Source organism: Schistocerca gregaria, chromosome 4 (genome assembly GCF_023897955.1).
Source record: "Schistocerca gregaria isolate iqSchGreg1 chromosome 4, iqSchGreg1.2, whole genome shotgun sequence".
Classification (NCBI taxonomy): Eukaryota; Metazoa; Arthropoda; class Insecta; order Orthoptera; family Acrididae; genus Schistocerca; species Schistocerca gregaria.
The window spans coordinates 301765502-301792928 of NC_064923.1; the positions used below are offsets into that span (position 1 = coordinate 301765502).

The 27427-nt window shown below is 44.6% G+C and overlaps 1 protein-coding gene across 4 annotated transcripts in view; it reads right to left on the bottom strand.

Moving 5' to 3' along the window:
- LOC126365875 (voltage-dependent calcium channel subunit alpha-2/delta-3) overlaps positions 1-27427 on the bottom strand; it is an 859858-nt gene that overhangs the window by 429904 nt on the left and 402527 nt on the right. For all 4 annotated transcript variants that reach the window (XM_050008568.1, XM_050008566.1, XM_050008567.1 and 1 more), the window contains exon 4: positions 11770-11992. In XM_050008568.1, coding sequence (XP_049864525.1) covers positions 11770-11992 — 223 coding nt within the window. The remainder of the gene's footprint in view (positions 1-11769; positions 11993-27427) is intronic.

Consider the following 27427-nt stretch of genomic DNA (forward strand, 5'->3'; position numbering starts at 1 on the left):
CGTAGGGGACAGCACCGCCACTTCCCAGCAAATTAGGGACACTGTTGCTCCTGGGGTATCGGCGAGGACCATTCGCAACCGTCTCCATGAAGCTGGGCTACGGTCCCGCACACCATTAGGCCGTCTTCCGCTCGCGCCCCAACATCGTGCAGCCCGCCTCCAGTGGTGTCGCGACAGGCGTGAATGGAGGGACGAATGGAGACGTGTCGTCTAAAGCGATGAGAGTCGCTTCTGCCTTGGTGCCAATGATGGTTGTATGCGTGTTTGGCGCCGTGCAGGTGAGCGCCACAATCAGGACTGCATACGACCGAGGCACACAGGGCCAACACCCGGCATCATGGTGTGGGGAGCGATCTCCTACACTGGCCGTACACCTCTGGTGATCGTCGAGGGGACACTGAATAGTGCACGGTACATCCAAACCGTCATCGAACCCATCGTTCTACCATTCCTAGACCGGCAAGGGAACTTGCTGTTCCAACAGGACAATGCACGTCCGCATGTATCCCGTGCCACCCAACGTGCTCTAGAAGGTGTAAGTCAACTACCCTGGCCAGCAAGATCTCCGGATCTGTCCTCCATTGAGCATGTTTGGGACTGGATGAAGCGTCGTCTCACGCGGTCTGCACGTCCAGCTCGAACGGTGGTCCAACTGAGGTGCCAGGTGGAAATGGCATGGCAAGCCGTTCCACAGGACTACATCCAGCATCTCTACGATCGTCTCCATGGGAGAATAGCAGCCTGCATTGCTGCGAAAGGTGGATATACACTGTACTAGTGGCGACATTGTGCATGCTCTGTTGCCTGTGTCTATGTGCCTGTGGTTCTGTCAGTGTGATCATGTGATGTATCTGACCCCAGGAATGTGTCAATAAAGTTTCCCCTTCCTGGGACAATGAATTCACGGTGTTCTTATTTCAATTTCCAGGAGTGTATTATGGCCAAGAATTATTGGATGTTGAAGAGGGACAGTAAATATCGACTCTGGGAGGAAATAATAACAGGAAAAGTTTGAAAATTAGACGTAGAAGTGTACTTACAATGTTGCTAAGAGATGTGGTTTTAGTATTTTTAGTCCGTGCCTGAAAAAATAAAACTAGAATTTCGACAGTATAGTCATTGATTAAAATTTAAATTTAATAATTATGCTTCAATTAGTTTGGGTTTGTTTACGAAATAACTTTTGTCTAATCAGCCACGATTTTCTTTTTATTTATATTTTGCAGTACGCTTTTCGGAAAATGTATGTATACTTGTATATATTTGCAACGGTACTTATTTCTGTGTGTCACTAGTTTTTTTTAAATATACTGTTGAAGCTTGTTGTCGTTGTGGTCTTCAGTCCTGAGACTGGTTTGATGCAGCTCTCCATGCTACTCTACCCTGTGCAAGTTTCTTCATCTCCAAGTACCAACTGCAAGCTACATCCTTCTTAATCTGCTTAGTGTATTCATCTATTGGTCTCCCTCTACGTGTTTACCCTTCACGCTGTCCTTCAATACTAAATTGGTGATCCCTTGACGCCTTGGAACATGTCCTACCAACAGATCCCTTCTTCTAGTCGAGTTGTGCCACAAATTTCTCTTCTCCGCACTTCTATTCAGTACCTCCTCATGAGTTACGTTATCTACCCATCTAATCTCCAGCATTCCTCTGTAGCACCACACTTCGAAAGCTTGCCTATTTATCGTTCATGTTTCACTTCCATACATGGCTACACTCCATACAAATACTTTCAGAAAAGACTTTCTTAACACTTAAATCTATACTCGATGCTAACAAACGTCTCATTCCGTAAACTAATTCCCTCAGCATCACCCGATTTAATTCGACTACATTCCATTATGCTCGTCTTGCTTTTGTTGATGTTCATATTATATTCTCCTTTCAAGACACTATCCATTCCGTTCAACTGCTCTTCTAAGTCCCTCGCTGTCTCTGGCAGAACAATGTCATCGGCAAAACTCGAAGTTTCTATTTCTCCTCCATGGATTTTAATTCCTTCTCCGATTTTTTCTTTTGTTTCCTTTACTGCTTGCTTAATATACAGATTGAATAACATCGGGGATAGAATACAACCCTGTCTCACTCCCTTCCCAACCACTGCTTCCCTTTTAATACCCCTCGACTCTTATAACTACCATCTGGTTTCTGTACAAATTGCAAATAGCCTTTCGCTCTCTGTATTTTACCCCTTCCACCTTCAGAATTTGAAAGAGAGTATTCCAGTTAACATTGTCAAAAGCTTTCTCTAAGTCTACAAATGCCAGAAACGTAGGTTTGCCTTTCCTTTATCTTATAAGATAAGTCGTAGGGTCAATATTGCCTCACGTGTTGCATCATTTCTACGGAATTCAAATTGATCTTCCCCGAGGTCGTCTTCTACCAGTTTTTCCATTCGTCTGTAAGGAATTCGTGTTAGTATTTTGCTGCCGTGACTTATTAAACTGATAGTTCGGTAATTTTCACACCTGTCAATACCTGCTTTCTGTGGGATTGGAATTATTATATTCTTCTTGAAGTCTGAGGGTATTTCATCTGTCTCATACATCTTGCTCACTGAATGGTAGAGTTTTGCCAGGGTTAGCTCTTCCATGGCTGAACTGTACGCTGCTTGTTTATGACGGTTTGGCTGACATGAAGTTGCAGTGTTGTATTGTTGACTATTGTATTTTTCCTACAAATTATGAATATTAATGTGTTGTTGTGTATCGTGATATTTAGGTCTAGGTAACAGATAGTTTTGTCTTGTTCATGTTCCATTTTAAATGTAATTTTATGTTGTAGACTACTGAAGAAATTTTGGCATCGCCTTTTGATACCAGGAGTGTGACATTATCTCCTAGGCAATTCAGTTTCCTTTAGGCAGTGTTCTTGGCTATTAAACAGTTTGTGTTCCAAGTGGGTTGTGTACATGTCGGTTGTGGTACCAGATATTCGTGCCCCTATTGCTGTGCCATCTGTCTACCTACATATGTTATCAAAAAGTGTAAAGCACTTGTAACTTAGGAATAGCTGGAGAAGTTTCATGAAGTTCAAGTAGCGGAATAGTGCGGTTGTTGTGAACAAAACATTGAAATTGAAAATAGACTCACGGTGAAATTCTGGCGGTGTATGGGTTAAATACAGGGCCGCGTCCAGTCATAGCGGAATGGTGCCAACAATTTGATCAAGGCTGTATAGACGTGGGTGATGCTGATCAGGAAGTTCAGGCCTTGCAGCATTTGATTTCCACTTTTCAGCAAACAGAAAATGACATATGTGGGAAAATTTTTTGGCAACGATGATGACATTCACGGGTCTGTGACGAAGGAGACAGTGCCTAGCGGCGAGGAATTGAACGGTTGCTAGAACGTTCCGACCCTAGTTTACACATACTTGGTAACTATGATGAAAAAAACGTGTTCTTTGTTACTTTGAAGTGTATTGTGGCTTTCATTAAAAGTTACTTGGCCTGCCATGATAACGCGTAATCTTTCAGAATGAATTTTCGCTCTGTACCGGATAGTGCGCTGATCTGATGCTCTCTGACAGATTAAAACTGTTTACCAGATCGAGACTCCAGTGTGGGACCTTTGCTTTTCGCAGATAAGTGCTCCACCGCCTTTCTTGTCGTCATTCTTCCGATCTGCATCTTCGCCGTTTTTCGTCATTGTTTCTATGCGGATGTCGTTTGGCATATTTCAAATTCTATCGATGACATGATAACTCAGTTTTTTCTTTATTTTATTCATTTTTTATCATAGAGGTTTGCCAGTTATCTGACGAAACATGCTGAGCTACCGTGCCAGCAGAGCCTTGGTATACGGCCTGAGTTAGTCAAACCCTACTCACGACCCACACTCACAACTATACTTCAAACAGTATGTCGCCACGTATCTCCCTTACGGGTCGTGAGTTGAGCGTGGATAGATCAGTCGATGAAGCACTAGTCATCGAAATTAAATGAACCCAGTTTCGGGTACCGGATTGGGACACAGCTTTAATCTGACAGAAAGTTTCAAAGTATAGCTTATTTTTTGAATTTCCCTCATATTTTTTGACAGACTAAATATATTGATAATCTATACTCACTTTAACAATTGGTCACTATAAACTCATAAAACAATTAGCATGTTATCGTGGCCTTATTAACCACCAGGATCCACGTATAATTTTTTTTCCATGTAAAGCCATGCACTGTTTTGGTTCTGCAATCGTATAAGGGGCAGTCAAATGAAAAAAAAAGACAGATGGAAAAGAAGTAAGTAAACTGTTTATTATTTCAAAAGTAACCGCCGTATTAATAAATTCAACCCACTGTGAGACAAGACGGTTTGTGTCTTCATGGAAAAATGTTTGCGGTTGCGTACGCAACCATGAATGTTCCTAGGATTGCACCAATATGTCCAAGGAAATTGACGGCCACGAATGCGTTTCTAAAGAGCTCCAAGGTACGCTAGTATGTTTCGCTGGGAAGCCCTTACACATTCTCCATAGAGTTCCGATCCCTCCCCATGTCGTGTCTACATTTTTGGAGGCCTGACGAAAGGCATTCATGACCGTCTATTTGCTTCCGACGAAGAGATGCACGCCTGGGTACAATCATTGTTTCGCAGGAAACTGCAAACGTTTTTCCCCTCTTGTCTCGCAGTGGGATAAATTTATTGACAGTTATGAGAATTACTTTTGAAATAATAAACAGCTTAATTATTTTTCCCCTCTGTTTCATTTGACTGTCCTTTATAGTTCTAGGTGAGTTATGTCCCTCTTTAGGCATTCCCTGTTAGTTGGTTATCTTGTCAGCAAATACATAATTGTTAGAAATCATTGTAGATTTTAAAAGTATTTACTGGCAGTATATATGTAAACAGCAACATAGTTCCTGGAGGTGTACATACATAAATTATCACTTCATATGTACAGGGTGATTCAGCTGTCGCTGTAGTTAATTTTTGAGTGGGATACTTTTTCGCTGGAGGCCACGGTTTCCTAGTTATTTAAGAAAAACGTACAAAAGTAATTTTAAAACTCACCTCCACCCCACACTCATCCCTGACCAGTCAGAATTTCTATATGTCCCTCGTGGCACTTACGTTTTAGGGCGTTTCTGCAGCGCATAAGCAATATAAGAGGATTTCTATACGGTTGTATAAGCACCGAAATGTAGGCAAAGGATTAGTTTGACATTTGTGTCTTCCGATGTACATGTGGTAAATACCGAAACGTCAACTATGCGTTCGTCATTACCAAATGCTTCCGAACAGGACCAACGTTCTGTTCTGCTTTTCTTGGCTGCCGAAGGACTATCATCGATTGACATCCATTGGAAAATGAATAATGGGTATGGGGAGAAATTACAGAGAACAATTAAGGTGAAACGTCCGGGAAAACTGCGACATGAATTGCTGCTTCTTCATCATAACCACGCCCCCACGTTGAAGATGTCTTAACATGCAAGTCATGCCAAATCAAGTTGGAGACACTCGGGCGCCTGTCATGTAGTCTTGATCTCTTCCCATGCTGATAACACGCAATCGATCCTTAAAAAAGGTGTTATAGGATCGACGATGTCTCTGGGACGTGGATGTGCGGCAGGCAGTGATGTACTTCCTCACGTAGCCTGGTGCGTCGTGAGACGATTGCCTCGACGCTGACGGCGATTTTGCCTAACTGGCTCTCCGATTCTGGTCTGTAGGGTCGTGAAAGGTAAACTTTTTCATCATCCTTTATATGTAGTAACAGAAGGAACAAATCAAGTTTTGGACGCGATAAGAAAGGATGGAAACGATTACACATGCAGAACATGCAGAAGACTACAAATATACAGCAGTAAAAACGACACAGGATAGTAAACATGGTATGGAGATTAATTCAACAATAAATTCTGGAAAGCTCAGTATTGGAACATTAAATGGTATTTTATGGAATCAACAGATTGTACAGTAAAGGAAAAACTCTTCAAAACAATTATTAGAAGCGTTATGACACATGAGGCAACGCCCTTGCCGCACTGGATACACCGGATCCCGTGATGTCACCGAAGTTAAGCGCTGTCGGGGGTGGTCGGCGCTTGGATGGGCGACCATCCACGCCACCATTCGCTGTTGCCATTTTCCGGGGTGCACTCAGCCTCGTGATGCCAATTGAGGAGCTACTCGACAGAATAGTACCGGTTTCGGACGAGAATACCATCATAACGACCGGGAGAGCGGTGTGCTGACCCCACGCCCCTCTTATCCGCAACCAACACTGAGGATGACACGGCGGTCGAATGGTCCCGTTAGACCACTCGTGGCCTGAAGACGGAGTGAGTTATGACACATGGCTCAGAAGTAAAGGAAACAGAATTCCAATTAATGGAAATATTGATGGCAAATAAGCTGGTCTTTTGGAGACGTTTGTAGATACATTAGTGCGGAAAAGGTTTAGAAATGAAGTCACAAGGAAGGAAAATTGATGTCACGAAAGATTATGTGAACGAAAGACAACACGTATGGTGTGAACATACGAAAAGGATGTCAGACGGGAAATTACTGTGGCGGATCATCGCATGGGAACCAGTAGGAAAGACGAAAAGAGGGAGACAACTGGCCACATTAACACAAGGTTCAAATGGCTCTGAGCACTATGGGACTTAACATCTGGGGTCATCAGTCCCCTATACTTAGAACTACTTAAACGTAACTAACCTAAGGCCATCACACACATCCATGCCCGAGGCAGGATTCGAACCTGCGACCGTAGCAGCAGCGTGTTTCTGGACTGAAGCGCATAGAACCGCTCGGCCGGGCGGCTCAACACAAGGAATTCACGCATTACTTAGAGGAAAAAGAAGTGAAAAACATTTGTGGACAGATAGGCACAAATGAAGAATGAAAATTAAGATTGATGTATTATCTTTCGTTACGAGAAAACGTAAACATATCGTAAAAATCGGGAACATGTAAATATAAGATATTAAGACGGAACATTATGTTAATTGATGTCATTACACTGAGGTGACAGAAGTCATGGGACACCTCGTAATATCGTGCCGGACCTTCTGTTGCCTGTTGTAGTGCAGCGGCTCAACGTGGCGAGGGCTCAACAAGTCGTTGCAGAAATACTGAGCTTATGCTACCTCTATAACCGTCCATAACTGCGAAAGTATTGCCGGTGAAGGATTTTGTGCTCAAACAGACCTCCCTATCATGTCTCACAAATGTTCGATGGAATTCATGTCGGGCGAAGTGGGTAGCCAAATCATTCGCTCGAATTGTCCAGCAAGCTTTTCAAATGAATCGCGAACAGTGTGGCCCAGTGAATGGCGCATAGTTATCCATTAAAATTCTTTCGTTATTTGGGGACATGAAGTCCATGAATGGCTGTACATTGTCTCCAAGTAGCCTAGGACCAAGTCCATTCTACGAGGGTCACTGCAAGAGAAATGCACACTACTTTTGTAAACTACAGTTTTCATTCTGCACGTATGAAAGTTTTACAGTTTGTAGATACATCCTCCCCGCTTGTTTTCAAACTTAGTTCAACCTGTTCCCGTGAGTGGCGCTGTCAAAGCATGTCTTCAAGATGGCTGCTACAGTTGATGTTCGTCGGAAGCAACATGCTGTCACAGAATTCCTGTGCTGTGAAAACGAGACAGTGGGAAACATCCACAAGAGGTGGAAAAATGTTTATGTAGGTGCTGCTGTCGGTCGCAGTATAGTTATGCGGTGGGCAAGCAGGTTACGTGATGAAAGCGGGCACGGCAATATTGAGGATTGTCCTCGGAGCGGCAGGCATCGTACTGCACACACTCCAGACAATGTGCAGAGAGTTAACGAATTAGTGACTGTTGACAGACGCATCACAGTGAACCAAATGTCACGCTACGTTGGGATAGGGGAAGGAAGTGTTTGCAGAATACTTAAAGTGTTGGCGTTAAAAAATATTTGTGCCAGGTGGGTTCCCACAATGTTGACACAAAGGCTCACAAAGAAACAAGAAAAACGGTATGCAGCAAACTTTTGGAACAGTACGAGAATGGTGGAGATGAATTTCTTGGAATAATTGTGACAGATGACGAAAGATGGCTCCATCATTTCCACCAGAGACGAAGAGGCAATCAATGGGGTGGCATAATGCAAGTTCACCCAAGGAAAAAATACAAAACTACACTTTCTGCTGGAAAAGTTATGGGTACAGTGTTTTTCGATTCCGAAGGATTCTTGCTTGTGGACATCATGCCAAGTGGAACCACCATAAATTCTTATGCATATGTGACGACACTCAAGAAACTTCAAGCTCGACTGAGTCGTGTTGGACCACATTGGCAAAAGCAGGCTGTTTTGCTGTTGCACGACAATGCACGGCCACAGGTCAGCCAAAAAGCCATGGAAGCGATCACAATACTCGGATGGACAACACTGAAACACCCGCCTTACAGTTTTCTCCTGGCTCCGTGAGACAATCATCTCTTTGGGAAACTGAAAGACTCTCTTCGTGGAACAAGGTTTGAAGATTATGACTCCTTTGTGCACGCTGCCAAACAGTGGCTCCAACAGGTTAGTCCAGAATTTTACCGTGCTGGTATACAGGCCCTGGTTCCAAGATGGCGTAAGGCAGTTGAGAGGGATGGAAATTATGTGGAGAAATGAAAATCTTGTTCCTAAAGGATGTATCTACACCCTGTAAAACTTTCAAACATGTAGAATAAAAGATGGATTAAAAAAAATAGTGTGCATTTCTTTTGGAGTGACCCTCGTATATAAACACATCCTAAACGACTAAGGAGCCACCACCAGCTTGCACAATGCGTTGTTGACAATCTGGGTCCATGGCTTTGAGAGGCCTGCGCCACTCTCGAACCATATCATCCGCTATTACCGCTAACTGAAATCGGGACTCACGTGACCAGACGCGGCTTTCCAGTCGTCTAGGGTCCAACCGATTCGGTCACGAGCCTAGGAGAGGCGCTACAGGCGATGTGTTGATGTTAGCAAAGACATTCGCATTGGTTGTGCCTTCCCATAGCCCATTTACGCAAAATTATGCCGCGTTGTCATACGAATACGTTTGTCGCACGACCCACGTTGATTCCTGCAGTTATTTCGCTAAGTGTTGCTTGTCGTTAGCTCTGACAACCTTTCGCAAACGACGCTGCTCTCGGTCGTTAAGTGAAGGTCGTCGTCCACTCCGTTGTCCGTGGTGAGAGGTAATGCCGGAAATCTGGTATTCTCTGCACAATTTTGATGCTGTGGGGCTCAGAAAAGTGAATTCCGTAAAGATTTCCGGAAAGGGATTTCCCATGCGTCTAGCCCCAATTACCATTACGAGTTCAGAGTTTCTGAATTCCCTTGGTGCGGCCATAATCACGTCGAAAACATTTTCACGCGAAACACGTTTGTACAAGTGACAGCTCCGCCAATGAAATGCTCCTTTATACGGGGTGTTCAAAAAGACTCTCCGCAGTGCCGTACGATTGTTAGCCGCGCGTGTCATATGATTGTTCGCCTGCATCGGTTACTTCCGTTCAAGTGGACTCTGCCGACAATTCCACTGTTTCGTTTATCTCAGCCAGTGTCAGTAGTATCGTTGGTGTGTGTCGTTACGTGTTGACGTGAACGTTTAATTTTAGTTCCTTTGTTCGTTTGTTTCGTTTTTGTCACTGTTGAAATGCTAACCATTGAAGGACGTGTGTTTTTAGTCGAACAAGTGTTCAAAGCTGGCGGTAAATACACAGTTTCAGTTCGTCAAACATTTAATTCAGTTTTCCCGGAGACAACAATACCACATCGCGATACTGTGATTAACAAATTTCGAAGTAAAGGGTTCAGTGACACATGCACCGAGAAGTGGTCGTCCTAGCGTTTTGTCTGAGGATAAACTATTTGGTATTTCAGATGAAATGACCATGAGTCCGAACAAATCAGTAAGAAAACTCGCCCAAGAAATTGATGCTAGTGTCGGAACGGCCCATAGAGCTGTAACGAAAAAATTAGAAAAAAATAGAACTTTTCCCATATAAAGCGACCGTCGTGCAAGAACTGAAACATACAAGAACTGAAACATACTGATCATGGAAAGAGACTGCATTATTGTAAATGGTTCAAAAATTTCGTTGAAAAAGTGGTAGGGACATTCTTAATGAAAAGTTTTTCACTGATGAGGCGTGGTTTTATTTATCTGGGTACATGAACTCGCCAAATTCTCTTATGTGGAGTACTGTAAATCCATTGTGTATTCATGAGGAACCACTTCATTCTTTGAAAAAGGAATTTGACTTGCAATTTTTAGACGTCGGATTGTGGGTCCCATATTTTTCAACGAAACAATAAACGCACAACGATACTGCAGTGACATTCTGTACCCATTCGTAGGAAAACTTGTGTTAAGTGAAATACTGAACGGCTATTTTCAAAAGCTCGCGTTTCGATGTCACAGCTTGTTTTTGATTATCACATAATTTCACAGGGACTTCGGCCTCCACGATCGCCTGACCTAACACCATCTGACTTTTTATTCTGGGGTGCAGCGAAAGGAACTGTCTATAAAAACCGTCCAAAATACATCGATGAATTAAAAACTGCAATATCCACTTTCACAGCTTCTGTTACAGAAAACATGTTACACCTTGGATTTGGAATCATGATTGGACGAATTGAATTGTGTAGTCAACAACAGGAGGGACACTTTTTCAACATTTAATGTGAAAATTTGTAAGTAGAAATGAACATTTAATAAATTAATAACTTGTATTTCACTGATTTTCATTTCGGTATATTCAGTGCTGCATACGGCACGCGCGGCTAACAATCATACGACACTGCGGAGAGACTTTTTGAATACCCAGTACCTTGTGTACGCGATACTACCGCAATCTTGTTTTTGCACACCTCTCTCTCACGACTTCTGTCACCTCGGTGTACGATAGCGCAGTTGTGAACTCATTTAACATCCTACAGACACATTTACATTTTCATTTACATTTATACTCCGCAAGCCACCCAACGGTGTGTGGCGGAGGGCACTGTCATTACCTTTCTTTTCCGTTCCAGTCGCGTAATGGTTCGCGGGAAGAACGACTGTCTGAAAGCCTCCGTGCGCGCTCTAATCTCTCTAATTTTACATTCGTGATCTCCTCGGGAGGTATAAGTAGGGGTAAGCAATAAATTTGATGCCTCATCCAGAAACGCACCCTCTCGAAACCTGGCGAGCAAGCTACACCGCAATGCAGAGCGCCTCTCTTGCAGAGTCTGCCACTCGAGTTTGCTAAACATCTCCGTAACGCTATCACGGTTACCAAATAACCCTGTGACGAAACACGCCGCTCTTCTTTGGATCTTCTCTATGTTCTCCGTCAACCCGATCTGGTACGGATCCCACACTGACAAGCAATACTCAAGTATAGGTCGAAAGAGTGTTTTGTAAGCCACCTCTTTTGTTGATGGACTACATTTTCTAAGGACTCTCCCAATGAATCTCAACCTGGTACCCACCTTACCAACAATTAATTTTATATGATCATTCCACTTCAAATCGTTCCGTAAGCATACTCCCAGATATTTTACAGAAGTAACTGCTACCAGTGTTTGTTCCGCTATCATATAATCATACAACAAAGGGTCCTTCTTTCTATGTATTCGCAATACATTACATTTGTCTATGTTAAGGGTCAGTTGCCACTCCCTGGACCAAGTGCCTATCCGCTGCAGATCTTCCTGCATTTCGCTGCAGTTTTCTGGTGGAGGTTAGCTCCAAGCCTGTGCACGATCATGACCCGATGTGACGGAGAAGGCAGCGGGGACCCACCTGAGTCGTGCACCTCGGGCGGCATGAGCACGGCGCTGAGGCTGGTGTTGACGGCGAGCTGGTCGAAGTGGCGGTTGGGCGTGAGCGCCATCTCCTGGTAGCCGGGCCGCAGCCGGCCGTCCGGCCCGTACTCGTTGAGGCGGCGCGAGTTGTAGTAGCGCGCACCCGACGACCGCTCCGGCCGGTGTGACAGCGCCGCCTGCTCCGCCGAGTCCATGATCCTCTGCGCACAGACAACACGAGCAGGACCGCCGTGAGTCACAGGCAGCAGCAACGGCTACGCAGCAAGCATAGTGTCCTCTAAACTGCAACGAATCGCCAAAGAAACTGGTATAGGCATGCGTACTCAAATACAGAGATACGTAAACAGGCACAATAAGTCGCTGCGGTCGACACAGCAAGCATCTGGCGCAGTTATTAGATCGGTTACTGGTGCTACAATGGCAGGTTATCAAGATTTAACTGAGTTTGAACGTGATACACTACGGGCCAGTAAAATTGCTACGCCACGAAGATGACGTGCTACAGGTGCGAAATTTTACCGACAGGAAGAAGCTTTTAAGAGCAATCACACAAGGTTGGCGCCGGTGGCGACACCTACAAAGTGCTGAGATGAGGAAAATTTCCAACTGATTTCTCATATACAAACACCAGTTGACCGGCGGTGCCTAGTGAAACGTTGTTCTGATGCCTCGTGTAAGGAGGAGAAATACGTACCATCACGTTTCCGATTTTGATAAAAGTCGGATTGTAGCCTTTCGCGATTGCGGTTTATCGTATCGCGATATTGCTGCTCGCGTTGGTCGAGATCCATTGACTGTTAGCAGAATATGGAATCGGTGGGTTCAGGAGGGTAATACGGAACGCCGTGCTGGATCTCAACGGCCTCGTATCACTAGCAGTCGAGATGACAGGCATCTTATCCCCATGGCTGTAACGGATCGTGCAGCCACGTCTCCCTCCCTGAGTCAACAGATGGGGACGTTCACAAAACAATAACCATCTGCACGAACAGCATCATGGACTATCAGCTCGGAGACGATGGCTGCGGTTACCCTTGACGCTGCATCACAGACAGGAGCGCCTGCGATGGTGTACTCAACGACGAACCTGGGCGCACGAATGGCAAAACGTCATTTTTTCTGATGAATCCAAGTTCTGTTTACAGCATCATGATGATCGCATCCGTGTTTGGCGACATCGCGGTGAACGCACATTGGAAGCGTGTATTCCTCATCACCATACTGGCGTATCACCCTGCGTGATGGTATGAGGTGCCATTGGTTACATGTCTCGGTCTCCTCTTGTTCGCATTGACGGCACTTTGAACAGTGAACGTTACATTTCGGCAGGATAATACACGACCGCATGTTGCAGGTCCTGTACGGGCCTTTCTGGATACAGAAAATGTTCGACTGCGTGCCCTGGCCAGCACATTCTCCAGATCTCTCACCAAGTGAAAATGTCTGCTCAATGGGGGCCGAGCAACTGGCTCACACAATACGCCAGTCACTACTCTTGATGAAGTGTAGTATCGTGTTGAAACTTCATGGGCAGCTGTACCTGTGCACGCCATCCAAGCTGTGTTTCACTCAATGCCCAGGCGTATCAAGGCCGTCATTACGGACAGAGGTGGTTGTTCTGGGTACTCGTTTCTCAGGATCTACGCACCCAAATTGTGTGAAAATGTAATCACATGTCAGTTCTAGTATAATATATTTGTCCAATGAATACCCGTTTATCATCTGCATTTCTTCTTGGTGTACCAATTTTAATGGCCATTTGTGTATTATGGTCGGCGCACTACCGATGGGACACAGCATCTCCGAGCAGCGATGAAGTGGGGATTTTCCCGTACAACGATTTCACGAATGTACCGCGAATATCAGGAATAAGGTAAAACATCAGATCTCCGACTTCACTGCGGCTGGAAAAAGATGCTGCAAGAACGGGACCAACGACGACTGAAGAGAACCGTTCAACGTGACAGAAGTGCAACCCTTCCGCAAATTGCTCCAGGGTTCAGTACTGCGCCATCAACAAGTGCCAGCCTGCGAACCATTCAACGAAACATCATCGATATGGACTTTCGAATCCGAAGTCCCACTCGTGTAGCCTTGATGACTGCACGACACAAATGTTGACGCCTCACCTGGGCCCTTTCAACACCGACATTGAACTCTTGATGACTGGAAACATGTTGCCTGGTCGGACGATTCTCATTTCAAATTGTATCGAGCGGATGGACGTGTGTGGGTATGGAGACAATCTCATAAATCCATGGATCCTGCACGCCAGCAGGGGCTGTTCAAGCTGGCGGAGTCTCTGTAACGTTGTGGGGAGTGTGCAGTTGGTGTGATATGGTACTCCTTATACGTACAGATACGACTCTGTCAAGTGAGACGTATGTAAGCATCCTGTCTGATCACCTGTACCCGTCCATGTCCATTGTGCTTTCTGGCGTTCTTGGGCAATTCCAGCAGGACAATGCAACACCCTACATGTTCAGGATTGCTATAGAGTGGTTCCAGGAACACTCTTCTGAGTTTAAACACTTCTGCTGACCACCAAATTCACGAGACATGAACATTATTGAGCATATCTGGGATGCCTTGCAACTTGTTGTTTAGAAGAGATCTCCACCCCATCGCACTCTTACGGATTTATGGACAGCTGTGCGGGATTCATGGAGTGAGTTCCCTCCGGCACTACTTCAGACATTAGTCGAGTCCATTCCACGTCGTGTTGCTGCACTTGTGTGTGCTCGCGGTGGCCCTACACGATATCAGGCAGGTTTACCAGTTTCTTTGGCTGTTCAGTGTACCTAGATACAGAACTATGGTCTCTGAGCAGAGAACAACCACGTGCCGACAGTATCCTGTCGTATGTAGTATCTAGACAGAAAGCTTCTTTTAACAAATGCATGTTAACTTGGCTGCAGTGAAATTTACACATTTATACCGACCGATTTCGGTTTTCAACCATCATCCAGGGACTATACCAAATAGACAGACAGGAACAACACATGCTACTGACGAAAAATTTACAATCCATAGTCGTTAAGTACTGAACATCATACATAATCGAAAAGAAGTGCTTACAAAGCGAAAAACAGTATGACTTTTACATTTCATATATCATGCTACAGACGACTGCCGTACAGCAGGGCGTATTATGACACACATGAGCAGCTACCAGTGAAGTATTTTGACTCATTCAGCTGAGATACAGAGACTGAGCGTAACGGGTAATTGTAGAACCACCGTAAAAATATGTTGCGACAGCAAAGAGTTTACCCATCGAGATATTACAATTTAAGAAATACACGTGATTTATTAAAAAACTAGAAACCCGCCTCGACTGCGAAAAAAGCACCTAGTGTTTACCTAGGTTTCGGCGTAGATAACTACGCATTCTTCAGAACAATTATTAAAAGAACACCATGGCTATACAGTTATGAACGAAAAAAGGGAAACACAAACAGTACATATGTACAAAGTCTAAGCCGTTACTTAACTTAGTGGTGTAACCTCCACCTCACACCGGTCTATGTTCGATGGGCCATGACCCGCCATAAACTGCCAGGTAAACACTAGATGCTTTTTCCGCAGTCGAGGCGGGTTTCTATTTTTTTAATATATTAACCAACTATTGCTGACGCGCTGCAATGTTGAAGGTTCTTATACACGTGATTTTCAATCGATGATTTTCAAATATCCGACGTATAACACAACACACTTTTTTTGCAATGCATTATACAGGGTGAGTCAAAAAGGACTTTACGACATTGGAATAACTTACTGATTACAAAATTACGAAGTTAGCATACAAAGACTAGACATCTGGCAGCAGTGATAACAATGACACTGGAGCAGAATTACAAACAGCACTATACAACAACATTAAGACAAACACTCATATGCTCTTAAAATAAAATACAAAACATGAAAGGGCTGACGCCGTACATAATACAAAAGGTACAACAATAGCTGAAGTTTAAAATTATGAATAACATGATACAACAATATGAGAAATGTAGCATACAGGCAGGCGTACTTAAAAGTAAAAGAAAAACCCAAAATGACAAACACAATACAACCAACAGTATGCACAATAGTGCCAGTAGACACAGGGAGTTAAAACGCACAAGAAAGCATTCTTGCGCGCAAATTAAAACAAAATTACGCACCCGTTACGAACCGGGCTGATGTATTGTGAAAATAAAGACCTCAGCAACTAATAAATTTAATTTGGATGCAGGTGGCTTTCAGATAGTCTGTGAACAAGTTATATTTCTTAAAACGGTGGAGTAAAACAAGATCGTTTGTGGGGAGGGGATAAACTCTCACAACCAATTTCAAATAGAAAACTGATTGTGCAGCGGTGTACTTGCAACTTTGCAATGCGACGTGATCTACATCCGCTACTGTCGTTGAGTCCGTATCGAAATGTCCAGAACTGATAACCATCAACAGATATGGGTGTGTGGGGTAACACCCGTGTTGTAGCCTCATACGAATGATATAACTCACATGACGTCTTAGAAGCTGCACCGAGGCGAACCACGGTCGACAAGATGCGTCCGGTTGTATGGCCGCCAGGTGGCCGTCCTTAGAGTGCTGAGACATGCCATTCACAGTTCCAAGCGTCATAAGTGTGACTGCCATTTGTGATGCGGTAAACATCCCCCCTGTAATCAATTTCTTCCCACACTTGTTGCAGAAAATCGGGTGTAACATGTGCAACGTGTGAGTTGACAGGATTTAGGGGGCGGATGTGAAGACTGCAGTTTCTGTTGTAAAAATCGCAGCAAAGTGGCAGTCGAGAAACTGGCGTGTTTACACCTAAGATGGGTGTGTGTCAGCCGTCTTGACAGCAGCAGAATCGTCCTAGTTTCGGCACTGACTGCCCGATGGCGGTACTTTAAAATGAGTAAGGTCAGTTTGGCGTCCAGCAACGTGACGGGGAAACTCAACGGCCGGTACGCTGGTTCACGGCGGGCTTTTTCCTGGCCCCTTGTAGCATAGAGCTAAAATGAATGTAGAAATAAATAAAAACTCATCCCAATGTGGTACAAAGGAGCTTGAAGGCTCATTTTAAAGCACAAAATTAGCCGGTTGTACTCTTATAAACGCGCCTCCAGTCGCCCTGGTAGTTTTTGAATTAAAATAAACTTAATTTTTTTAATAACTAAGTAAGATTGTAAATTGGACATCTTGGAGACACGCTGGCAAAATTTTACGAACGAGGTGTCAAATGTCTGAATGAGTAGTATTATGGCATCTATGTATTTTTTTACATGTTTTAAAAATTCGAATGAGGAGCCGGAATGCTGTTTTCGTGATTAAAAATGCAGAATTTTGATAAATAAAAAATAGGAACTATAAAGATAGCGGCAGTACGGAAAAATAGACATAAGGAATAGGTAATACAATAATAATATCAGTTATTTATGCATTGAAAGTATTTTAAATAATGAAAAGTTCTCTGTGAAGAATACATAAATTTTAATAATATGAGAATAAGAACCCGTACAGAAATCCTGATGATGAATCTGAATTCAGCGGAAAATTTCCGTCTGAATAGAAGCGTCGCATGCATTTTATTGTTTCTATATTAAGTGTAAAAGCAAATTTTATGTGCAAACAAACTTGATTTCACTTCAGAGTGTTCAAACCGAGGGCTTTTAAGGGCGGTCATTTTCTGTGGTAGGGGGCAGTCATTCAGTTGAGTTGAAAGGGATAGCACGTGTGACTGGCGAAAGTCCGTGCACGAAGTGGACTTAGAATATATTCGGACCGCGAAGTCGCGTGGAATTTGTGATTTTCAGCAGTTGGGTGCTGCTGTACTTTGAAGAATTCTCTGTGCTGCGTTTGTGAGACTTGTGAAAATTTCACGCACGGGTTGAATTTAGAATATTTTCGTACCGCGAAGTCGTGTCGAACTTTCAACTCTGAACAACCGCTGTGGGACATAGTGATTTTAGCTTGCGGTTGGACTTCGGACTGTGTTTGGTTTATTATTATTTTTCGAGAAGTATTCTCAGCTCGGAACTTCGTTCATCTTGGGGTTTCAGCTATTTTAAAAGAAACGTTAATGATTGTGATTAATATTTGAGTGGCGCTGTTGAACTAACTCGGTAAATATTTGAGGTTAAATCAAGAACACTTACCAGTATTTCAGTCACGTCTGTCCTGAACGAGTTAAAATAAACTCCTGTTCGTTAAAACTGTGTTGTGTTCACTAAACGTTATTCCTGCTTGCTAACATTTGTTTTTCTAAATTTAACATTAATTTAAAATTACTGGGGATAGTGCAGCAGAAATGATTGGCACCCCTGATACCTAAAGTAGCCAATTTAGTTAATAAGTCCAAACACATTTTACGGAACCCCAAGGGGATACATGCTATGTAGATGCTTCGGTGATAATTGTTTTTTTCGTGCAGAAGCACGTGGAGGCTCGATCCATCTAGTTTTACTAGATAACTGACTTCGAACTAAAATTACAAGTGATCACCCAGTGCAACCAGTGTGTTTCTCGTATCCTCGTGCATAAAGAGAGACCGTAGCACGTCGCAAGTGGTTTTCTCGACCCAGCGAAGCTCGCAAATGGGTAATTCTCGTTCGTAATAGCTAGCAAACGGCAGCGTAGATTTTATTTTTCAGGTCTAAATTGTTTGGTACGGGGGGAACATACACACGGTCTTTAATGAAACGCAAGAGGAAGACGTGCAGTGGCGTCACGTCGGGGGAACGAGGTGACCGAGCGATAGGCACTCCACGGCCAGTCCACCGACCTGGGAAGAAATTATCGAGGAAACATCGAACTTCTACATCTACATCTACATGATTACTCTGAAATTCACGTTTAAGTGTTTGGCAGAGGGTTCATCGAACCACAATCATACTATTTCCCTACCATGTCACTCCCGGACAGGGCGCGGGAAAAATGAACACATAAACCTTTCTGTTCGAGCTCTGATTTCTCTTATATCAGTTGCAAAGCGATTTAGAAAAGATTGCTGTATGGTGTGTCAGGTGGCAGCTGACGCTAAATAACGAAAAGTGTGAGATGATCCACATGAGTTCCAAAAGAAATCCGTTGGAATTCGATTACTCGATAAATAGTACAATTTAGTGAATTAGCAGTCTAGTTAAAAGCTGATTAACACTCTATAGTAAATTGATTTCTTAGGATGGCTAGGATGTGTGGCTGCTGTGTACGGACGCAGGAGGAGCTGGCCACTCTTCGCGAACAGCTGAGCGTGTTGATGGCCGCGGTCAGCCGTCTTCAGGCTGCTGCCTCGGAGTGTAGCGGCAGTGGGGAGTCTGGTGCGTCGCATGGTGCACACCAGGTGTTAGATGCTTCACCCACTGTCCCTGCTGTCGAGACATCTTCGCGGGTACCGGGCGCGGTTGGGCCACCCTCTCCCCAAGGGGAGTGGCGGGTTCAGCGGCGTTCGCGGCGCACGAGGCGGAGGGTCAATGTGGAGGCTGGCCGTGTGGCATCGCCCGCTCTGCCTGTGAGTGGACATGTGGCTGCTCCTTCAGCAAGGTCCGAGCAGGCACACGGGGGGAGGGGTTTATTAGTTATTGGGAGCTCCAACGTTAGGCGGGTGATGGAGCCCCTTAGGGAAATAGCGGAAAGGTCGGGGAAGAAGGCCAGTGTTCACTCTGTTTGCTTGCCGGGGGGTCTCATCCGAGATGTGGAGGAGGCCCTACCGGCGGCGATAGAGAGCACTGGGTGCACCCGACTGCAAATTGTTGCTCATGTCGGCACCAATGACTCTTGCCGTCTGGGTTCAGAGGTCATCCTCAGTTCGTACAGGCGGTTGGCGGAGTTGGTGAAGGTGGAAAGCCTCGCTCGCGGGGTGGAATCAGAGCTAACTATTTGTAGTATCGTTCCGAGAACCGATCGCGGTCCTCTGGTTTGGAGCCGAGTGGAAGGCTTAAACCAGAGGCTCAGACGATTCTGCGGAGAGCTGGGGTGCAAATTTCTCGACCTCCGCTATCGGGTGGAGAAATGTAGGGTCCCCCTGAATAGGTCAGGCGTGCACTACACGCCGGAAGCGGCTACGAGGGTAGCGGAGTACGTGTGGAGTGCACATGGGGTTTTTTTAGGTTAGAGAATTCCCTCCCTAGGCCCGACAAGACGCCTCCTGAGACGCGGCAAGGCAGGAGTAGGCAAAATGCAACAAGGAATAACAATATTAATGTGCTAATAGTAAACTGAAGAAGCGTCTATAGAAAGGTCCCAGAACTGCTCTCATTAATAAACGGTCACAACGCCCATATAGTACTAGGAACAGAAAGTTGGCTGAAACCAGACGTAAACAGTAATGAAATCCTAAACTCTGATTGGAATGTATACCGCAGAGATAGGCTGGACAGTGAAGGGGGAGGCGTGTTTATAGCGATAAGAAGTGCGATAGTATCGAAGGAAATTGACGGAGATTCGAATTGTGAAATGATTTGGGTGAAGGTCACGGTTAAAGCAGGCTCAGACATGGTAATTGGATGTCTCTATAGGCCCCCGGGCTCAGCAGCTGTTGTGGCTCAGCACCTGAAGAATAATTTGGAAAATATTTCGAGTAGATTTCCCCACCATGTTATAGTTCTGGGTGGAGATTTTAATTTGCCGGATATAGACTGGGAGACTCAAACGTTCATAACGGGTGGCAGGGACAAAGAATCCAGTGAAATATTTTTAAGTGCTTTATCTGAAAACTACCTTGAGCAGTTAAACAGAAAACCGACTCGTGGCGATAATATATTAGACCTTCTGGTGACAAACAGACCCGAACTATTTGAACCAGTTAATGCAGAACAGGGAATCAGCGATCATAAAGCGGTTACTGCGTCGATGATTTCAGCCGTAAATAGAAATATTAAAAAAGGTAGGAAGATTTTTCTGTTTAGCAAAAGTGACAAAAAGCAGATTACAGAGTACCTGACGGCTCAACACAAAAGTTTTGTCTCAAGTGCAGATAGTGTTGAGGATCAGTGGATAAAGTTCAAAACCATGGTACAATATGCGTTAGATGAGTATGTGCCAAGCAAGATCGTAAGAGATGGAAAAGAGCCACCGTGGTACAACAACCGAGTTAGAAAACTGCTGCGGAAGCAAAGGGAACTTCACAGCAAACATAAACATAGCCAAAGCCTTGCAGACAAACAAAAATTACGCGAAGCGAAATGTAGTGTGAGGAGGGCTATGCGAGAGGCTTTCAATGAATTCGAAAGTAACGTTCTATGTACTGACTTGGCAGAAAATCCTAAGAAATTTTGGTCCTATGTCAAAGCGGTAGGTGGATCAAAACAAAATGTCCAGACACTCTGTGACCAAAATGGTACTGAAACAGGGGATGACAGACTAAAGGCCGAATTACTAAATGTCTTCTTCCAAAGCTGTTTCACAGAGGAAGACTGCACTGTGCTTCCTTCTCTAGATTGTCGCACAGTTGACAAAATGGTAGATATCGAAGTAGACGACAGAGGGATAGAGAAACAATTAAAATCGCTCAAAAGAGGAAAGGCCGCTGGTCCTGATGGGATACCAGTTCGATTTTACACAGAGTACGCGAAGGAACTTGCCCCCCTTCTTGCAGCGGTGTACCGTAGGTCTCTAGAAGAGCGAAGCGTTCCAAAGGATTGGAAAAGGGCACAGGTCATCCCCGTTCTCAAGAAGGGACGTCGAACAGATGTGCAGAACTATAGACCTATATCTCTAACGTCGATCAGTTGTAGAATTTTGGAACACGTATTATGTTCGAGTATAATGTCTTTTCTGGAGACTAGAAATCTACTCTGTAGGAATCAGCATGGGTTTCGAAAAAGACGATCGTGTGAAACCCAGCTCGCGCTATTCGTCCACGAGACTCAGAGGGCCTTAGACACGGGTTCACAGGTAGATGCCGTGTTTCTTGACTTCCGCAAGGCGTTTGACACAGTTCCCCATAGTCGTTTAATGAACAAAGTAAGAGCATACGGACTATCAGATCAATTGTGTGATTGGATTGAGGAGTTCCTAGATAACAGAACGCAGCACGTCATTCTCAATGGAGAGAAGTCTTCCGAAGTAAGAGTGATTTCAGGTGTGCCGCAGGGGAGTGTCATGGGACCGTTGCTGTTCACAATATACATAAATGACCTGGTGGATGACATCGGAAGTTCACTGAGGCTTTTTGCAGATGATGCTGTGGTGTATCGAGAGGTTGCAACAATGGAAAATTGTACTGAAATGCAGGAGGATCTGCAGCGAATTGACGCATGGTGCACGGAATGGCAATTGAATCTCAATGTAGCGAAGTGTAATGTGATGCGAATACATAGAAAGATAGGTCCCTTATCATTTAGCTACAAAATAGCAGGTCAGCAACTGGAAGCAGTTAATTCCATAAATTATCTGGGAGTACGCATTAGGAGTGATTTAAAATGGAATGATCATATAAAGTTGATCGTCGGTAAAGCAGATGCCAGACTGAGATTCATTGGAAGAATCCTAAGGAAATGCAATCCGACAACAAAGGAAGTAGGTTACAGTACGCTTGTTCGCCCAATGCTTGAGTACTGCTCAGCAGTGTGGGATCCGCACCAGGTAGGGTTGATAGAGGAGATAGAGAAGATCCAACGGAGAGCAGCGCGCTTCGTTACAGGATCATTTAGTAATTGCGAAAGCGTTACGGAGATGATAGATAAACTCCAGTGGAAGACTCTGCAGGAGAGACGCTCAGTAGCTCGGTACGGGCTTTTGTTGAAGTTTCGAGAACATACCTTCACCGAAGAGTCAAGCAGTATATTGCTCCCTCCTACGTATATCTCGCGAAGAGACCATGAGGATAAAATCAGAGAGATTAGAGCCCACACAGAAGCATAGCGACAATCCTTCTTTCCACATACAATACGAGACTGGAATAGAAGGGAGAACCGATAGAGGTACTCAGGGTACCCTCCGCCACACACCGTCAGGTGGCTTGCGGAGTACGGATGTAGATGTAGATGTAGATGTAGATTCTCAAGGCTGTCAATTCAACTAAGTACCTGGGTGTTAAAATTACGAACAACTTCAGTTGGAAGGACCACATAGATAATATTGTCGGGAAGGCGAGCCAAAGGTTGCGTTTCATTGGCAGGACACTTAGAAGATGCAACAAGTCCACTAAAGAGACAGCTTACACTACACTCGTTCGTCCTCTGTTAGAATATTGCTGCGCGGTGTGGGATCCTTAACAGGTGGGATTGACGGAGGACATCGAAAGGGTGCAAAAAAGGGCAGCTCGTTTTGTATTATCACGTTATAGGGGAGAGAGTGTGGCAGATATGATACTCGAGTTGGGATGAAAGTCATTACAGCATAGACGTTTTTCGTTGCGGCGAGACCTTTTTACGAAATTTCAGTCACCAACTTTCTCTTCCGAATGCGAAAATATTTTGTTGAGCCCTACTCCTGCATTACCCCTATTTGATTTTGTGTTTATAACCTTGTAGTCACCTGACCAGAAGTCTTGTTCCTCCTGCCACCGAACTTCACTAATTCCCACTATATCTAACTTTAACCTATCCATTTCCCTTTTTAAATTTTCTAACCTACCTGCCCGATTAAGGGATCTGACATTCCACGCTCCGATCCGTAGAATGCCAGTTTTCTTTCTCCTGATAACGGCATCCTCTTGAGTAGTCCCCGCCCGGAGATCCGAATGGGGGACTATTTTACCTCCGGAATATTTTACCCAAGAGGATGCTATCATCATTTAATCATACAGTAAAGCTTCATGCCATCGGGAAAAATTACGGCTGTAGTTTCCCCCTTGCTTTCAGCCGTTCGCAGTACCAGCACAGCAAGGCCGTTTTGGTTATTGTTACAAGGCCAGATCAGTCAATCATCCAGACTGTTGCCCTTGCAACTACTGAAAAGGCTGCTGCTCCTGTTCAGGAACCACACGTTTGTCTGGCCTCTCAACAGATACCCCTCCATTGTGGTTGTACCTACGGTACGGCTATCTGTATAGCTGAGGCACGCAAGCCTCCCCACCAACGACAAGGTCCATGGTTCATGGGGGGGCCTTACGCAGGTGAAATGCGTATCAGAAGACGCCCAGGTAACCGTAACAGATTCTTTCTTCATCTACGCTATTTCTGACAGCTTTCTTGCTGCAAACGGTAACAGAAACTTCAGTGCTCGAGAAATATTTTGTACAAGTGTTGCTTTTACTGTGTTTATCCAACAGGAAATTGATAAAGACTACAACATTATTTCGGAAATACGTTAAAAATTGACGTAAATATTCAGTTACGTTTTACAACATAGTTACAGGCGTGGGCTCCAACTCGTTCTTATTAAATGGAAGGAAAGACTAACTGAAACAAACTCTATAGTCCAAAATATAATGTCAAGTCATACATTCTTTTAGACAATTGCTTATTTTAAGTGTATGTTATTCAGTATATCAGACATTATGAAATGCGCCACCTATTTTTCTACATTTGGTTATACAAAGATGCCAACACAATCCATCTGCAGCACTTTTGAACTAATATGTCTACATTACGTATAGAAAAACTTACCACATAGTGCATTTTGTACTGATCTATGGGAAAAATTGGTATGTTTGCTCACCATACTTTCTACACTCGTAGAGTCTGTGAGGTGGCAGCTGAGCTGTTTACAGTATTGTAAGATGCTACGGATCCTATCCCCGGTGACCTACAGGAATGGGAAGTTCTCCATAAGATCACGCAAATTTAAAAGAAGAAGATCGCACTATGGATAATGGATTATTAATTGAAATTTACTAGGGCTGACCCAATTAAGCACGAAAATATGGACATATTGATGACGGGGTCCATGAAACTACTAAAGGAAACAAATAGTTACTATATCAATCTGGTTTATTTCCAAGAGACATTAAAAATGACTTACTCACTGAATCAATAATACAAACATTTAACAAGTGAACAAGGGATTGCAGATACGAACTATGCACAGATGGATGGATACATAAAAGAACAATATAAAACTACGTCACGAGTACGGCCAATGGGTGCGAAAAAGGTTAGTGACTTGAAGAACGGTCCCGGAAAGGCGTGAATGAACACCAGTACTCTCGCCTAAGTGCATGATGAGTGCTACTAGCTGGGTATGCAAATTAGATCTGCAAAAGGAAACCCTGGTATAAATTAACTGACTTTACGTTCGCCTCGCATCAGTGGCTGCAACGACGGTCCATGCTTACTACTATTAATATGTGCGAGGGTAGAAGACGGCTGCAGGGCTGTCTCAAAATTGAAAAGTTCAGATCGGCCTTTGTGTTCAGCTCTAAGTCGGAGTCATTTCTCGGTGCAGCTGTAAGAGTGGGTGCTGCCTCAAGCCCTGGAACATGTGTCCTCTGCGGTGGCCCGAAGCGAATGTGTTCTAACTCTTCTGTACGAAATTTAGCTAGTTCTGCCAGCGTCGGAATCTCTCCAGACGGTTTTTATTGTAGGTTCTGTTGGTTTCTGGGATGTTCGACTCCATCGTTCTGCCGATATTATTTCCTGACTACAATTTCTTCGACGGACGATTTACTTCGATTTGACTGAGAATGTTTGGTTGTCGATTTAACCCTGGTCTGGGGCATATACGAACTGATTCTAAGTACTCTTATCCGTTATCTGATACATCTTTTTTTAACTGAGGTAGTAGAAAATACACTACTATCTACTAAAATTGCTACACCATGAAGATGACGTGCTACAGACGCGAAATTTAACCGACAGGAAGAAGATGCTGTGATATGCAAATGATTAGCAATTCAGAGCATTCACACAAGGTTGGCGCCGGTGGCGACACCTACAACGCGCTGACATGAGGTAAGTTTCCAACCGATTTCTCATACACAAACAGCAGTTCACCGGCGTTGCCAGGTGAAACGTTGTTGTGATGCCTCGTCTAAGGAGGAGAAATGTGTACCATCACGTTTCCGACTTGGATAAAGGTCGGATTGTAGCCTATCGCGATTGCGGTTTATCGTATCGCGACATTGCTGCTCGCGTTGCCCTAGATCTAACTACTGTTAGCAGAATATGGAATCTGTGGGTTCAGGTGTATAATACGGAACGCCGTGCTGGATCCCAACAGCCTCGTATCACTAACAGTGCACCAACGTCTCGATCCCTGAGTCAACAGATGGGGACGTTTGCAAGACAACAACCATCTGCACGAACAGTTCGACGACGTTTGCAGCAGCATAGTCTATCAGCTAGGAGACGATGGCTGCGGTTACCCTTGATGCTGCATCACAGACAGGAGCGCCTGCGATGGTGTACTCAACGACGAACCTGGGTGCACGAATAGCAAAACGTAATTTTTTTCGGATGTATCAGGTTCTGTTTAAGCATCATGATGGTCGCATCCGTATTTTGCGACATCGCGGTGAACGCACATTGGAAGCGTGTATTCGTCATCACTCATCGCCATACTGGCATATCACCCGGCGTGATGGTATGGGTGCCATTGGCTACACGCCTCGGTCACCTCTAGTTCGCATTGACGGCACTCTGAACAGTGGATGAACAGTGGACGTTACATTTCAGTTGTGTTACGACCCGTGGCTCTAACCTTCATTCGATCCCTACGAAACCCTACACTTCAGCAGGATAATGCACGACCGGATGTTGCTGGTCCTGTACGGGCCTTTCTGGATACAGAAATTGTTCGACTGCTTCCCTGGTCAGTACATTCTCCAGATCTCTCACCAAGTGAAAATGTCTGTTCAATGGTGGCCGAGCAACTGGCTCGTCACAATACGCCAGTCACTACTCTTGATGAACTGTGGTATCGTGTTGAAACCGCATGGGCAGCTGTACCTGTACACGCCATCCAGGCTCTGTTTGACCCCTGGCCCAGTCGTGTCAAGGCCTTTATTACGGCCAGAGGTGGTTGTTCTGGGTACTGATTTCTCAGGATCCATGCACCCAAATTGCGTGAAAATGTAATCACATGTCGGTTCTAGTATAATATATTTGTCCAAGGAATACCCGTTTATCATCTGCATTTCTTCTTGGTGTACCAATTTTAATGGCCAGTAGTGGTTAACTGTTTTATTTTTCCCCTATTTTTCTGCTAATATGTATACCTGTGGATGCAGCTATAAAACTGTGAAACTGGTCGTTTCACTAAAGGATCATTTCACAGTTGTTGCGGTTCTTCATTTATCAAGATGTATGTCCACAGACGTGACTGCCCAGAGCATAAAGTGTTGTGTAAGCATTTAAGCTATGAAACTAGTACGCTGTACGTGTATTGCGATCAGCGGAAGGGGTGTTTTTCCCGAAAAGGGAGGTCAGAGAGGTAGTCGATGTTTCAGCAGAAGAAGGAGAGGAAAGATGAATCTGTACAGGGAGAGAGAGAGAGAGAGACGAGAGTGTAGTTTGCGAACACGTGATGCATCGGCGAGAGGGTGCGACGGCGCGTTCTTGAGTCGCCTTTCGGGGCGAGTGGTCGCCCTCTTTCCCGACGGTGGCCAGGGCGAAGGCGACGCCCAAATCAATAACATGAGCCGGCTGGAGGAGGGGGCGGGAGGGGGAGGCTGGTCGCGCCTAAGAAGTGCCAGATCCGGCGGGCTACGTCCAGGCGCGCGCCCCGAGTGCTGCAGTCCAGCATCTCTTAAGCACGAGCAG